The following is a 15,491-nucleotide window of genomic DNA, read 5'->3' as shown; positions in this document are numbered from 1 at the left end:
CTGGAGCATCCCGAGCCGCGGGGGCCCTGGCTGCCCGCCTCCCGCCTCAGCCGCCTTCCTACTCCTCCGTCTTCAACAAACCGCTTTAGGAGCCCCGCGTACGCCCAGAGCTGACCTGCTGCGATTCCCCACAGCGAAAGCTCCTGTCCCGACCGCCGCCGTGATGGAGTTTGCGGGACTTGGTGCCACAAACCGCTCCCAGACCCCGCACCCCGGTGGGGCACCCACCCCGCGAGCCGCCCCCGGCCCTCCTCCCGCAGGGGAGGCCCCCGGGACATGTCGCCCCCTTTACCTCGCTCTCTGCGGCGCCCAGGCCTGGCTCCGAGGGATGGGGAGAAACCAAGCCGAGCCGGCAAGTCCCAACACCTCTCAGCAGGGATAAGGCCAGCCCGGCCGAGCGGCCAACGATTCAAACCGACCCCACCCCCGCTCCCGGCGGCCCCCTCCGGCTGCCGGCCCCTCGCGTTTCCGTTTCCGCGGGCCGCTCGCGGGTTTCCAGGCGACGCAGGCGGCGACAGCCAGGCCCGGCCCCGGGGCGGGAAGCCTGAGGCGACCGGTGACCCTGAGGAGAACTCTGAGGCGTGCGGGAGCAGCGGTTGAGTTTGCGGAGTTGCTTGTGCCCAGAAGCCGGTAACGGAAAAAACCTCTTGGGCCCGAAAGAGTAGGACTGTGCCTTGGAGGTGTAAGGGCGGGAATTACCAACTGGGGGTGCTGCTGGGGGACAGCGGGATGCCCATGACCAGCGATGTGTCCTCATAGTCAAGAAGGCCGATGGCATCCCGGGGTGTGTTAGAAGGGGGATGGTTAGGAGGTCAGGAGAGGTCCTTCTCACCCTCTGCTCTGTCCCGGTGAGGCCGTATCTGGAATGTTGGATCCAGTTCTGGGCCCCTCAGTTTAAGGAGGACATAGAACTCCTATGAACAGCTGATTCGGTGGCAGCTGACAGCTACACTGTTTGCCGGCTCAGATTGCACCTGGCTCCTTGAATCAACATTTGCATAGAAGTGCGAAAAATCAGTGCTGGGATATTTAATCCATGGTAAAATCTCCCGAGGGGATTACAGAGATTATTTACTGTCTTTAAATTCCAAATTTAAAATAATTGTAATTTGATATATTTTGTAAGGTAAGACTAGTTTTAATCTGTTTTAAAATAGTGGAAGATTCTCACAATGGAGTAACACTGCTGGGTGGCTGCTCAAAGAGCTGCACTTGCTCAGCTTTCCACCTCTGAATCACCACATCAGATACCCAGAGTTGAGATGGGAATTTTGTAATCATTATGAAATCAATTAGTTCAAGTCAGTTCAAATCACAGGAGACAGACAGCAGGTTTTTTAGTGGGTGGAATATGGAAAACTGAATGGGCATGACACTGGGGCTCTTTCAGGCAGGTTTTTCAAGGGCAGCACGTCAGCATACAGCGGGGTTTGTATTTCTGTCCTGCTTTGCAAATCACCTTTTTGGTTGTTGAAAGTGTTGAAATTTCTAAGCCAACTTTTTGTCATTGTTCAAGGATACATGTCTGCACATTGCCTTCAGATTTGAATATAACTGTCTTGCTCATCGCAAAATACTTTGAGAAACTGTATTAGCTGATATATTGTGAAAAAGAGTAAGTGGCAGAGCAGACCCAAAGGAATTGGAACCAGTAGTCCAGGACAAATTTCCTGAAAGAAGAGCTCCAGTTCCAGGTCTGCTTACTGGTGCAGAGCAGGGTGGCCAGAGAGGTTGAAGCCTACCTGCACTGATTTAACAATTGCATAACTTCTGTCCAAAAAAGAAAGAAAGAAGATTCAAGAAGTGACTGAGGTCTTGTCTCCAGCCAAAGCCAAAGGACATGATGAATACTGATGTTCACTGACCTTCCGAAGGAAATCCCTATGATGGATGACTGTAGAACACATAGACAGCCCAACCAGAATACTGAACACATTTCCAATTTGAATTGTAAAAGTACCTTCATTTCAGTAAAACACATTCAGTATTCTTTTTTTTTTCCCTTTCCTTTCCTTTACCATGTTCTCTTATCTCCCTAACAGTCTCAGCAGGTTGCCACAAGTAACATTAGCACAGCTTAAGGCATTCTTTCAGACATCTTAAGAAAAAAAAAAACAAGTTTCACTCACTCATACCAGCCTTTGGAACAGCTCTAGTTGCAATACATTATTTCAGACCTCAGCAAACCTTTCATGTCTGAAAAGTTGTGATTCACAAACACCTCGCTACTTCAAAGACTTACCAGGTCACAGATTTTTTTTTCTCCCTCTTCTTGCTTCAGGAGACTAGATAATAAATTCAGCATGTGAACATTGGCTCCTAAAGGTGATTCTTTAAAATATTCAAATCCTGCAAGTGCAGCTAGGATGCAGGGCAGCTGATGTGAGCGATTGTTATCCTGCTGCACCCGTACTTAGAACTGGGAAAGTTTGCTTAGGAAAATCTGAATGTTCCTGAGGCCACACTTTTTGTGAAAATTCAAACACTTCCAGGGAACAGTAGCATTTCTATGGCAGTGAATGGTAACTTTACTACTGCCAACTTCATGGTATTTTGCTGTGAAAGACAAGTTAATATTAAACTGTGGTATTTCAGCTAACGTTCTGAACATCCTGATCCCAGAGATGTACCCACACAACATTGGGACTATACTTCCAGACAGGTTCTTGCCAGCTGACCCATGTTTGTATTACAAAGTTATGAATTTCTTGGCCTGTAAGTCGAACACCATTCAAGAGTCCTGCTTAAACACTGAAACAGTGCACATTGTATCAACGAAATACCCTCTTCGTGCTAGCATGAATTTGTCTGCCTATCTCTAGATTAGAGAATTAAATTGCTGATGACTACAAAGTATTAAATACTTAATAATAGCTGCCTAAATCTCTCCTTAAAAATAGGAAGTGTAAGAACAAATTATATCAGTCATACTCTTAAAATATTCATGTGCAGGCTTCAGAAAAAAACGATAATGAGAGTATGTTCAGAGTGTTTTAATGGTAGCTGCAGCATCGTGCAAGTAGTTTGATCTTAATGTTAAATTTTAAACATTTTAAAAATCTTTTTCCTTTTAAAAAGTTCTACAGTAGCATGCTTAGTGTGCAGCTTTTAACCACAGAGAAGGCTTTTATACTTCAGAGGGAACCACATATGACAATTTATTCTAAGTGAAAACCAAATATTTCTCTATGACTTTCTAATATGTTTAAATTTCATTATTATTTTTTTTCCTGAATCAAAATACAGACATAAGCACAAAACTTGCCAGGCTGGATCATACCAGTGAACTTCCTGTATCATAAATCAAATTAAAAGTACAGTTTACTTCAAAGCTACTTAATGACCAGAAATCATTATTATTGCTCAATGCTGTACAATTCTCTCTCCCTCTCTCTTTTTTTTTTAAAGGAATCAGTTACATTGCATAATATTGAAACAGTGGTAAAAATTAACAGTTTTTTAAAGCCACAGTTCCAAGTGAAGTTGGAATCTCAAAAACTTAGATAATCTTAGTAACTAGCAAATTCTTGGGTTTTTTTCAAAGTTAAAGAGCCTGTTCTCTAATGGTATTGTTACTTGACCCATGGTTGGACACTGGGCATCTAAACTCATTTGGAAGTCTGATTCTTTCCACTTAGGTAAATTCAGGAAAACCCTAGGCTGATGACCTCCTTCTGTCTGTAATTAAAGGTCCGTTCCCTATCACAGGGGAGTGGTAATGGAATCGGAACCCAGCTAATTACTAATGATGAAGGCCTTACTCTATAAATGAGTTAAGAGCTGAAGGATTTGATTGATGATTAGGTAATATTAAATAAGAGCACACTATTGGCTGACAACTACTTTATTGTGGAGGCATTGCTATGGAGAAAGTCATTTGCAATTGCATAAATGCTGGAAGTATGGAAAGAGGAGTAATACTGCGGGGATTTTGAATAGCAGAGAAAGAGAATGAAGGTTAATGGCTGAAAGAATGTGTCATAGCTTGTGCAAGAGGCTGGTAGGGATGGTGGTGAGGAAAAGAGCAGAGTCCCCACTTTGCCTGGAAATTTATACTCATGGGACCTAAGTCTTCCTCTTTTATATGTAGTGTTTTGTCTCAGTAAGGCAGAGATTTAGTACTGTATCACTTCTCTTAGTCATGCTGATCTTCACATGGTTTCATGTCTGATGGGTCCTTCTTCACAAGAGATGAAAAAAAGCCACGTTCTGTTGAAAACAAGAACTCTGGTTAAATTCTTGAGACATGAGATGGCTGAAAACACTGTGTTACAGACCCTGCTAGGTAAGCAATCAGTCCTTGCATCATTGTAAAACCTCTAGAAGAAACACTGTTTTAATTCTCTTTCAATGAAAGCTAAGCTGCACCCATCAACAGCCAAACCAAATGTGAGGAAAGATGTTTTCATCCTGCATAGGCTGTAGTTCTTCACTTACAAGTGAAAATAAAACTTACAATGAATATTGTATGCAAGGAATATTGATACAACAAATGCAAAGCATTTCCTCTTGCCAAAAAAATGCAGTATTTGCCTGTTTTGTCTAAAAACCTGTGTGTCTGGGAACTAGTCCTGCCAGCGTCAATTCCTGGCTATGAATGTCAGCTGCCTTTTAACACCCTTGGTCCAAAGTTAGAACCGGTGTGTTACCACTCAGCACAACTGGGAACAGGGTGGGAATAATTCGCCAGAATGGGAGTGAAAACATCAGGTTTTCATGGCTGCAGCAGTATTCGGGATCTTTTTCCCTGTAGAAGATGTTGATCCAAGGATTTGTGAAATCCCAGACTACTTAATGTATGGCCTTTCTTTGGGCTAGGCCACCTCTAACTGGCCCCTTCCTAGAACGACAGGAATTACAGCAGGGCTTTGATGTATCCCAAAGTCTTGCTGTGCATTCTCTCCTTTTCTCAGGCCATTTCTTCCCAAATACTCAGTAACTTTTGTGTCAGGCAGATGAATTACCCAGTCAAATAGGGCTTGAAGATTAATTATGACATTGCCCCCAACTAAAGTACTTGTTATCCCTAACTCATACCTTTGAAACAGGCAGGCAGGGTAAGGTTGCCATCCACACATGGAGCAGCTACAGTATAGGCACAGGATTTCTCTTTATTCTTGCAGAAGAAGGATACAGTTTCACCATGGAGAATGCCTTCCTTAAGGTCGTTCTGAACTCTTTTCTTCTCGCCATTGTATAACACTACAGCTTTCTTAACTGGGATTTTGCATGGTCCTGTGAAACAACCCAGTTACAAGCAACACATAAGAATAATCAGAACTGGATTTTTAAAAGCGTGTGGATTAGATCTCATTGTAAATCCATACAAGTGACATTTGGGAATGAGAAATAATGTGTCCTGTGCATTTATAGTACTTCTGCTGGTATTACAGTGCTGAAGAAATTCAACCCCCTAACAGTGAAAATCAATCCTCAGAAAATTCTCTAATTACATTAAATAGGAAGAGTAGAGGAAATACTCAAAGTTACGTGGCTGATAATTGAAGTCAATCCAGATACATCATGTCATATGTCATTCAACGTTGGGAGTGGTCTTAGATTATCAGGGCCTTGAAGTTACTACTTTGGTTTTCTTTTGAGGACAACCCCTGCACAAAGGTATCATAGCTCATGAACAACCAGAGCAGTGGCCTTTTAGGAAAATTCAATTTGGTACTTGGTTTCTAAAGGGTAGTGGGGGTGTACCTTTACAGGTTGGCTTTGTGGACCAGTTTCCAGTCTTTTCACATCGGGAATGCTTAGGTCCATCCAGCACATAGCTGGGCTGGCAGCCAAAAGTGACGCTTTCATTGTAGTGGTATGTTCTACGGACAGCAAACTCTATGAATCCATTTTCTATTCCTGTTGGTGTGGGGCACGTGACAACTGCATGGAAAAACAAAACCAGAGCTTTATCAGTGGAGCCAGAAGAAAGATAATAAAAAACCCCACCAACACAAACCAATGAATAAATACATATTCCTTGTTTAAATACACATCTATTACAATCTGTGGTTATATCCAAAACCTACTTCAATGTGGCATAGTTTCACTGAAGCCAGTGAAGTTCTTAGGACTAGGGATAAGGTTGTCCATTTCTTAGATTAATCCTAGCACTTAGTAGAATAAAATGTTCGCTGCACTCAGGAGACCAGGCTCTGATTCCCCACTGTGAACCACATTCAGCAGGTTTTGTTTATATAACCTTGTTATATATAACCTTTGTTTATATAACCTGCAGCAAATATTTTGTCAATCCCTTGTTGCATGCAACCCTGTTAGCAATCCCCTCACATTCACACACCTAACTTTCAGAACAAGTCCACTGTATGTTTGCAGTGACAATTCAAAAAAAACCCCCAACCCCTGAGGCTGTTCATATGGTTTTATATATACAAGTCCAGGGGATATGTGTATGTGTTGATAAAAGTGAGTTACTCACCCCTGCACTCTGGAATGCTGCTCCAGCCCCCGTTGTCCATGCAGGTAGCTGTCTCATTCCCAATAAGTGCAAGAGGAGGCATGCATTCAAAAACAATTGTGTCCAGAAAATGAAAAGTATTTCCAGGCTTTAAGGGACGGTAAGAAAGAACTCCAAATTCAGGAAGTAAAGGAGGCGCACAAGTCACCGCTAGAAAAACAGGGCATTGATAGAAATTAAAGCTGAAAGATCAAATTGTTCCTAGAACCACAGGAGCAACATGCTTATAGCCAGGCTAACACACACTGCCCTTTACAGAAGTGTTGCTAACAAACTAGAAAGTTCACATTAAAAGTCTTAGGAGCATCAGAGAATGCAGTTTGTTATTTTTGCTATGTTTTTCAGACAATATTATGCAGTATATTGCTTTTTCAGTGAAGCGTTTGTGCAGGACAGGTTATAGCAGAAACACATGCAGCAGTTGTAAAGGCATGGCAATATCCTCTTTTATGCACAGGGAGAATGAATTTGAATGGATAAGCACCTTACCTTCAGCTGCAAATAGCATCCCTGATCCTCACCCTTTGTACAGACCTTTAAACTCTATTTTTCTAGGATTCAAATCACACACCTAAAACCAAATGTACAGGGTGACACTTGATTTTGCCTGACCATTTTTTGCACAGCACTATAGGGAACCTCTGAATAAGAGCGTAGTTCTTCAGTGTTTAAACACGTACGTTCACACACTGGAAGACTTCCAGTCCACTTGCCATCTGCCATGCATTGGCTCATTCTTGTCCCGACAAGGTCGTAACTAAAACAAAAAATCTGGTTATCAAAAGGCTTAGCGAACATGGAGAAGAGTCAAGTTGTTCTTTGCAAGAAAGATTAATATTTCTTATCAAAAGACCTAAGAGTCCAGTCCTGAAATCTTTCTCTAGCTCTAGCACTTACTGACCTCAAAGGAAGTAGAGATTCAAATACAAAAAGTTGTTAGCATTGAAGTATTGCAGGTACCCAGACAAAAAGCTCCATACAAGATGTCTTGCCATTTCAGCTGCATCTTCTTTCTTACATATTCATTTCTACAAGTGGTTAATACTGTGGATATATATAAGTAGTGAGCATTGATGTGTGGTCGCTAATGTAAATGTTTTGGTTTCTTGGGAGGAGTTCCTAGCTAATTATGGCAATTAGGATCAAACTATTGCCAAGAACTCTGCACTCTTCAGAACGAAAGTCACTGAGGTGCATTATTTTATTTCCATGCCAGATAGCCCAATTCCATTTCCATATGCACTCTAAATGCTCCTCTCTCTCAGCTGTACTTAGATTATTAGCTCTGACTCGGAGTTTTAAAGAAATCTTCATTGTGTGTCTATCACTTCAATATCACACAGCTGAAAACCAGTAGATTGTAATTAGCAAAATTAAACCAAGTCTCATAGCTACATTTGGTGTCATAGTTAAATTTATTCTTTATCTTATCTTGCTCCTGTTTTGTGGAAGAAGGAGGTAGCTGAGGCTGTTGATACCCTTTAGTGAATTCTAGCCTATGTTCCAGCTATGACATTCTCAGGTAAGCACTGTTTATTAATTAATTATCCAAGAAAAATTAACTACTTGCTACTATCAAATATTTCCCTGCGTTTACTGTAGCTATTTTTCTAAGTGCATTCTCATTTCTAAAACTGGCAAGTAGCCTTGAGGAAAAGTGCACTTGCTCAAGGGACCAAATTAGGATTAATCTCATGTTTTCATTTATTGAACTTGGAAAGGGATAGAAACAAAATTTTCAGTCTCTAGAGTCTAACAGAATAACAACTTAGATGGAGATTATCTTCTCTCTGCTGTAGGATTTCATCTCATGATGTAATAAGAGGATTTAAAAAGCAGGGGAAAGCAGTCCAGGATAAATCTTTGCATTAAAATATCTGCTATTATGATGGTTTCCATATTTGTAAGACATTGCTTTGGGGTAGCAAAGCTCCAGGATGTTGTAGCCAAGACTGAACAGATATATGGGTTTTTTTGGTATTTTTTCTTCAGTTCCTGAAGTAGAGGTGGGGGTTTGTGTGCAGTTTTCTAAGTTGCAGTACTGCAGCAGATAACACTAGAATGCAATATTGTGATTTAGGCTTTCGACTTAACAGTGTGGGGAAGGGAACGCTTACCCTGGTTCACATGAAAAACTTATAGAACTCTGATAGTGAAAGTCTACAAAATGAATTTTTCCATGCTGCAAGGGTCCGGGAGTGGGACATCTCTTTGCTGTTAATTAAGGATCAAAAAAAAAAAGGATAGTATTATTGAGCTGTGAAGCAAGGATAATGGAAACAAGTTGATCACAAAGTGGCCCTGGTGCCTTTCATGTTTCTCCACTCCATTTACTACATTTCATAAGTTTAGCTATTCTGCATTTCTATCAAAATAGAATGGTTTCAAAGGTTTTGTGATTAGTTTTAAAGATTTGATTGTCCAAAGAAAATAACTCCTATGCAATGACATAACAATGAACAAGGAGGGGTATAATGACTCTGAGTGTTACCAAGCAGTGTGTCATTAGAGCACAAGCACTGCTGGGACCAGTCAGACTGAGGTTCACCTTGTCCGGTTCTAATCGCTATCACAATCCAAGAAATGGGAAAGCTCAGGACACATATGGGAAAATCCTTTCCCTGATACTTTCCCCTCTTCTCCCCACACCCAGTTGTCTTCCAATAAGTAAGGGGAAAGCTCTCAGAGGACAGAACCATATGAGTTTAAATAGATTCTTCACGTGGACTGTAGAATTCCAGTCAGTGCATGGCATGTCAATCTAGGAGTAGGGTTTGCTGTGCTTTACTTACGTAGGCATAAGAGCGTATTGGGGGGCCACTTGCCAGTCGGGGGGCAGGTGAACTTCCTCTGGCTGCTGCTGGGGGTGAACCCAGGCCTACAGGTATATTCAATTTGCTCACCCACGTCATACACGGTTTTGTTCACATCAACTGTGGCAAATAGCACTTCTGTCGGCCTGGGACAGACTGGAGGGAAGGAGACACTTTACGAGAAATTGGGCAGTGAGTTGGAGCTGGGTTTTCTTCCTCAACTGGATCCACAAGTTTCTATATTGTCACTGTCTGTAGGACATTCCTGCCCTGAGCTAAATGGTTCTTCTGTAATCTGCAGGTACGGAACTTGCTGAGGCAGCTGATAGCTGCTCCAAGTGTCAGCCAGTTCAAAATCCTCAGTAACTCTTGCCACTGGCCCCGGCTAGATTTGGTGGCACTTTTTTAAGTAAAATTTACTTCTGCTTCAAAATAGATTTATGGAGGTCTTCTGCAAAGTGAGTCAATTATCTTGGACAAAAGAGGGTGAGAGGGACTTAGATTAAAAGTTAAATATATCAGTTTGTCTAAATTATTTTGATGGGGTCTGTCTGAAATGGAATTTAGTTTAATTAAACTTATTTTTCTCTGGTTTCCCCAATTTTTCTGTTCAGTGGGGCATTACATGTTACATTAGACAGTGTTACATTAGATAGTTCTGATTCCAGAACAGCTTTAACATGTTGACAGCATGAACAACTCATCACCCAGAGAGTGAGAACAGGAGGGAGCAGCGAGGGAGGAATGGAGAGTGCAGACTGTGCTCCTGCAAAGGACAAGGAGAGAGGCTCCCGCTGGGATTGCGGGGAGAGAACAGAGGAACACAGAGCTTGAGCTGTACAAATGCATAGCAAAGAGGGAGAGAGTACATGAAACAGGGACCAGTGCTCTTGGTGGGTGGAAAAGGAGGAGAAAAGCAAGGCAGGAATCATGCCAAGCAGACCCTGCAGCAGAGGGGAAAGCAGGGAGCTGGGCAGAGCAATGGAGTGAGGTTAACTAACTCCTGACATATGCAATGTCCCCCAACATGTAGGCAACCTGGTTTCCACACCTTCTCTCACTATTCCTTCTGTTTCCCTCCATTTTATACTTTTGCATACAGCAGTTCACCTCACTGTAGGAAGAGATGGAGGAAGGAATGGAAGGGAAAAAGAGAGAAAAAGCTTTTGGAGAAAATTGCTCTTCAAAACACTTGACCAGAGTTGTTGGAAGGCTTTAAAATCTGGTTCTTTTCTCCAACTTCTCTCATTCGTAGTTCAGAATATGCCCTTCCCTTAGAAAGAGGAAGATGCTTACCTTTTGCTGCAAGAGCACAGGGGCTCAGAGCAACTACGCAGGCAAACAGCACCAGGGAGTACATTGCTGCCGTCCACGAGCCCAAATGACCCTCAGTCCAGCGTTTCTGCTCTTAAAAATAGAGGCAGCCACAAAAGGATGGTTACACATTAACTCTTTGTACTTATTTCCATCCTAGTAAACAGAAGATAAAAGGTCCCTTGTGCTTCTTGCAGTAAAGGATGAAACAACTGTCACATGTCACATTTGTACATAATGCAGGGATTCAGACAGTGTTCACTGCTGGAAATGACTCTTCTCCAGTCCCTTCTGCAGAGCATCTCCTGTTGGGACCGATGTTTTTTAAAAACCCCCAACAATATTCTCAGCATCTTTAGAGGATGGGGCTGTTTGGAGTACGGTATCGGCTCAAATAATGGAACTGTCACTGGGAAGCTTTTGTTTATCACTTGTGCATCTACATCTCTGGCTACCAAAGGCTCCTGAGAGTGACAACGAAATCTCAGGCAAACTGATTAGTGTTGGAGTGACACTGGTATCGTCATACGTCTCCAGCGGTGATACCAGCTTCATGCCAGTTTACACTAGATGATGATCTGGCCTGAATCTTCAGGCTTCAGGGTCCCGTTTGGGCAGATTCAGGCCATCAATAAGCATCTTTCATTTAACAGCCAACGCAGAGCAGCAGAGGCAGGGATCACAGCACAGGAAAAGGGAACTAATGAGTCCGGATTGTGCTTGTCTGTGCTGGGGTGGGTCAAACTCAAATCACATTTTTGGGTGGTATGAAAACTTGTTTTGGTGCTGCGATTTGGGGTCATCAAGTCAAAACTCCACAGCTATCGGCGAAGGTTCTGATCACTGCAGTTCTCCTAATTTAGCAGATTTTAACTGCAGGAGCATCAGTAGTGCAACCAAAATAACATTTGTGTAATCATTGTTCCACAGTTTAGTGTTTCTAATCTAAGTATCCTCCTTCCCTGCTGACTCACAGCCTGTGAGGGGGAGTGAGGGACATTTGAAGCTCTAACGAGAAGCTAGGTTATGTCAAACTCTTAACTGCTGTGATCTTAAATAGTTTGTTTATTTTTGTTTTATAAAGTTTCTCTGTTTGCATTTAAAACACAGATTTTGGCCACAACATCAAACAATTAGGAACATACTATTCTTCTCAGAAAGAAAATGCTGTGAATGCCCTGCTCAAAATGTTTACCAAATACACAGTGCCAAAGGGCAAAGTACCACTGCTAAATCAACAGGAAAAATATTTACTTCATTTTCTGTAATTGCATCTGATTATTTCTCCATTTCCCACAGCCTGCTTCTCTTTCTTCTCAAAATTTCACAGGTACCTCTTCCCTTCCCAATACTTTCTTAAATCCTTCCTTAGATCTGCTTGCTATTTTGATTACATTCTTTTTCTGTATTTAAAATAGCACAGAAATAGATGGGCACAATTTTATCCATGTCCAGGTTGACCATCTGAGCATTTCTCTCTGTGTTCAGCAGATGGCAGAACGTACTCTACCATATACCATCGAGCCACAGCCTTCAACTGAAAAGTTTTCTATGGTACTTTAAGAGAAAAAGAATATTGGGTTAAATGATGTGCACATTCCTTTTTTCACCAGATTTTGTGTGTGATGACTGTACTGCTTTCAAAATGGAAAGTAAAACTGAGTAATCGCCTGTGAAACTGAAAGAAGAATGTATTTAGTATATAAGTATGATTTCAAACAACTGTATAAGAGCTGGCAATGTTGTGGTTGTCGCTGAAAACATATTTCTTTGCAAAAAGAAACGTTAGAATGTCTGTTACAAACAACTGTGTCTTTTCCAGTAGCTGGAGAAGATGTGATTATTATTGTATGAATTCACCTTGGCAGAGCATGAGCAATCCAACCTAGCTCTTTCTGTATTTGGTGCTAGTTTGCAATTATAGATATCATCTGATTTTCCATCAAATCCAACCCACTCATTTAGCACATGTGCTATTTATTATTGTAGCTCCTATAAAACAAATCCTGAAGCAGAACTTTGTTTCATTAGTGACCACATAAAAACAGACCAGACTGGTGGTATCTACCACAAATAGTTTTGTATTCTAAGGAAAGAAATGGGAGCTGCAAGCTGAGACAGTTGTGCAAGAAGCCCCTGAGGCGGGATCAGCTGGCAGGATATGTGGAGTACCAGTGTTGCAGAGTCTGATTGTTGTCCAGTTTTGTGCCAGCCTGAGGTAAAAGATGATGCAGTAGAGGTGTGACTGAACTGGCCTTGCAGGAGTGGTGTTGTGCAGATAAAAATATGAAGGGCAGCACAGAAGAGATCAAGAGCACGTGCTTGAAAATAGAGCAATTAAATGATGGAGACCAGTATCACTGGCTCATTGGAGTGGTTTCAGTAAGGAGTGAGAGGAAGATGATAAGCCAGCAAAGGCCTTACAACTGAAGGCTAAAATGTCATGTGGAATAGAAGGAGAAAAAAAATAGTAGAGGGATGCTAAAAGAAAAATGATGATGGAAAACAGTCTATGCATGGCATTCTTCATTGACACCAGGGGTCAACTGCAGCTGTCACGGCAATAGGAAAAGACATGGTAATAATCAGGACACAAGATAATAAGAAGGTAGACAAAGGCCTTCAGACAGGCACTGGTGTCTCCTGGGGAGATTATGCAAAAGTTTCCAAGAACTAGACATGCTGAAGGTCAGTGCAAGGTAACAGTTCTCCCAGCTAATGAGCCAGACCTGTGGTCCTTCCTCTGATCCGGCTGTCTGCTTCTCTAGTGGATGCTGTAATTTTCCTGATATTGGAGAATATGTCACACCTCCAACCCTTGCACAGACGTCTGGGCAGTCTGTCCTTCCAGACAAGGAGTGTTGGGTATGTGTTACCCACCATTCTTGAGACTTTATGATCGTTCTTCAACCAGGAAGTGCACCACATAGCTCAAGATGTAGATGTTTCTGAGACCCACTGGAATGTGGACACAGAGGGAGCATTAAAGCAAGGCCTGAGTGCAGTCCTGCCCTGTGTGCGAGCATCTACTCGCTGCAGCACTCATGGCATGAAAACTAGCTGTGAGACTGGGATTAAACCAACCATCTCATCCTTCTCCTGCAAGGACAGGAGATAGAGATTCCAGCTTCCTTCAAGCTGTTCCATTTGCAGTGCATTATTTTCCAGCAAAAGTTTCCATTTCATCTGTTTGGAGATGTGGGAAGCAAGCACACAGATACTGACCCACAAGAATATCTCAGCGACATAAGAAGTGAACAGTGTCTAAATACATTTTAAAATTATTACTTTCACTTAGTAGACTGTTCTAGGGTTGAACTGCAATCCTAGTTACCACTACTGTTTCAGGGTGTTTTTTCTTTCTTATTAGCAGAATAATTATCATTTTAGTCCCAGACCGTATGCTGCTTACCTGAAGGGCAGTATTAACATACCCAGTCAGTATTCATCTGAGATGTCAGAGGTCTGCCTCTAACAAGTTTTTCAGCTGCTATCAGGCCTATATTCTCTCACAAAGGCATGAAGGTGTTCTAGTTCTCACATACACTACATTCACAGCGTACAAACCCAAGAGCATTTGAAAGGTACTTCCTCCTCTCCGCCTTCTCATTTCCTGCACAGAAAATCTCTCTCACAGTTCTACTGCAACCCAAATATTGCAAAACAGTCTGTTTCTCTGATAAATTCATCAAAACACCGTCTAAAAAAATCCCACAGAAATTTCTGTATCGGGAACGTAAAATTATGAAACCTTGGGGCAAGTTATTCTCTATGGGAGTTTGGATCTGCAGTGAACAGGTCCACAGGGGACAATGTTTGAGATGCTGCTGTAAAAGCTCAGTATGGAGCCACAGACCCCTTCTCCCTCTTTTTGTCCCTTCCCACCTCCTTGCCTCTTCCTCAGTGCAGGGCTGGGGATACATAATTGCACTGAAGGCAGAAGGTAGCTGTAGGGAGGGAGAGGTCAGAAGAGGCAGGGTGCTCATCAGGCTGTTTCTCTTCTCCTATCAACCTTGAAACAAAGTTTTCAAGATTTTCGTCATCGTTACTCCTCTGCTTTTTATTAAGCCAGATGCCACAGATTACTGCAAGAGCAGCATCTGGCCTGTTTTTTTTTTAATTATATATATATAGATAGATATGTATTGCCTCAGGTTGTCATTTTGTTTACAAGCTGGAGAGAGTTCAGACCTGGTCAGGATCTAATGCAAGTCCTCCAAGGAACGCGCAGTGCTGCAGGAATGCACTTTACACTTTCGGTACATCAAAACTCTCCTTAGCGTTTTACCACTCCAGAGCAAAATCCTTCCCAGTTTTCATCATGGGATGATGCCATCCCTCTCGATAAAGGATTTATGTGGGGAAATGAGAACACTCTCCAATTGCCTGTGCCTCCCTTGGCACATCACCGTACCACTATCAGAAAGCCCGGCTACTGCCAGATTCCTTGGCTGCTATTCTTTGATTTTCCCAAATGAGGGATGAGAGGCTCAGTAATCAAGAAGCTCTTTGGTATATTCATCCACTTAAAAAACTACACTGAAAAGTGCCTGGGTCTGAAAGCAGCCTGGGATCAATGCTCTGCGACTGTCGGAGGCGTCTATTGGTATCGCCGAATAAATTGACAGCTTTGATCTAGATAGATCCTGTGATCTCTGTGAACCATGGGTGTCAGCTGGCTTCTCCCTGGGCAGAAGTGCAGGGCGTTCAGGATGAATAACTCTACCTGCTTTGTGATTCAGTGCCTGGACAGTGGAATCAAAAAGCGAGTACCGGTCTCTCTTATGGTCTAACCCAAAACCTTCACAAGACAGCACAAGGCTTGTCATTTCCTTCATTTTGTGCTTTTTTAATGGTTTTATACATTATTTGAATCAATTGAT

General features: G+C 42.3%; 1 protein-coding gene across 1 annotated transcript; it reads right to left on the bottom strand.

Moving 5' to 3' along the window:
- Nucleotides 1-3,828: 3,828 nt before the first annotated feature.
- On the bottom strand, nt 3,829-10,661 carry APOH (apolipoprotein H). The gene is made up of 8 exons (XM_084273644.1): nt 10,591-10,661; nt 9,274-9,450; nt 8,599-8,695; nt 7,162-7,238; nt 6,443-6,631; nt 5,707-5,886; nt 5,038-5,235; nt 3,829-4,209 (listed from the first exon to the last, which is right to left on the bottom strand). The coding sequence occupies exons 1-8, from the start codon at nt 10,652-10,654 to the stop codon at nt 4,136-4,138; spliced, it is 1,056 nt and encodes a 351-aa protein (XP_084129770.1). The 5' UTR covers nt 10,655-10,661; the 3' UTR covers nt 3,829-4,135.
- Nucleotides 10,662-15,491: the final 4,830 nt, after the last annotated feature.

The sequence above is a fragment of the Gallinula chloropus genome, assembly GCF_964237585.1.
Source record: "Gallinula chloropus genome assembly, chromosome: 20".
Lineage (NCBI taxonomy): Eukaryota > Metazoa > Chordata > Aves > Gruiformes > Rallidae > Gallinula > Gallinula chloropus.
This window is presented reverse-complemented; position numbering and strand designations above follow the sequence as displayed.

Bases quoted from the DNA above. Each gene is read 5' to 3' on its own strand.
- APOH (XM_084273644.1), bottom strand. From the start codon at position 10,654: ATGTACTCCCTGGTGCTGTTTGCCTGCGTAGTTGCTCTGAGCCCCTGT. The intron at 9,451-10,590 runs GTAAGCATCTTC...CCTTCCCTCCAG, and splicing joins CTGTGCTCTTGCAGCAAAAG to TCTGTCCCAGGCCGACAGAA. The intron at 4,210-5,037 runs GTATGAGTTAGG...TGTTTTCAACAG, and splicing joins CCTGCCTGCCTGTTTCAAAG to AACGTGGCTTTTTTTCATCT.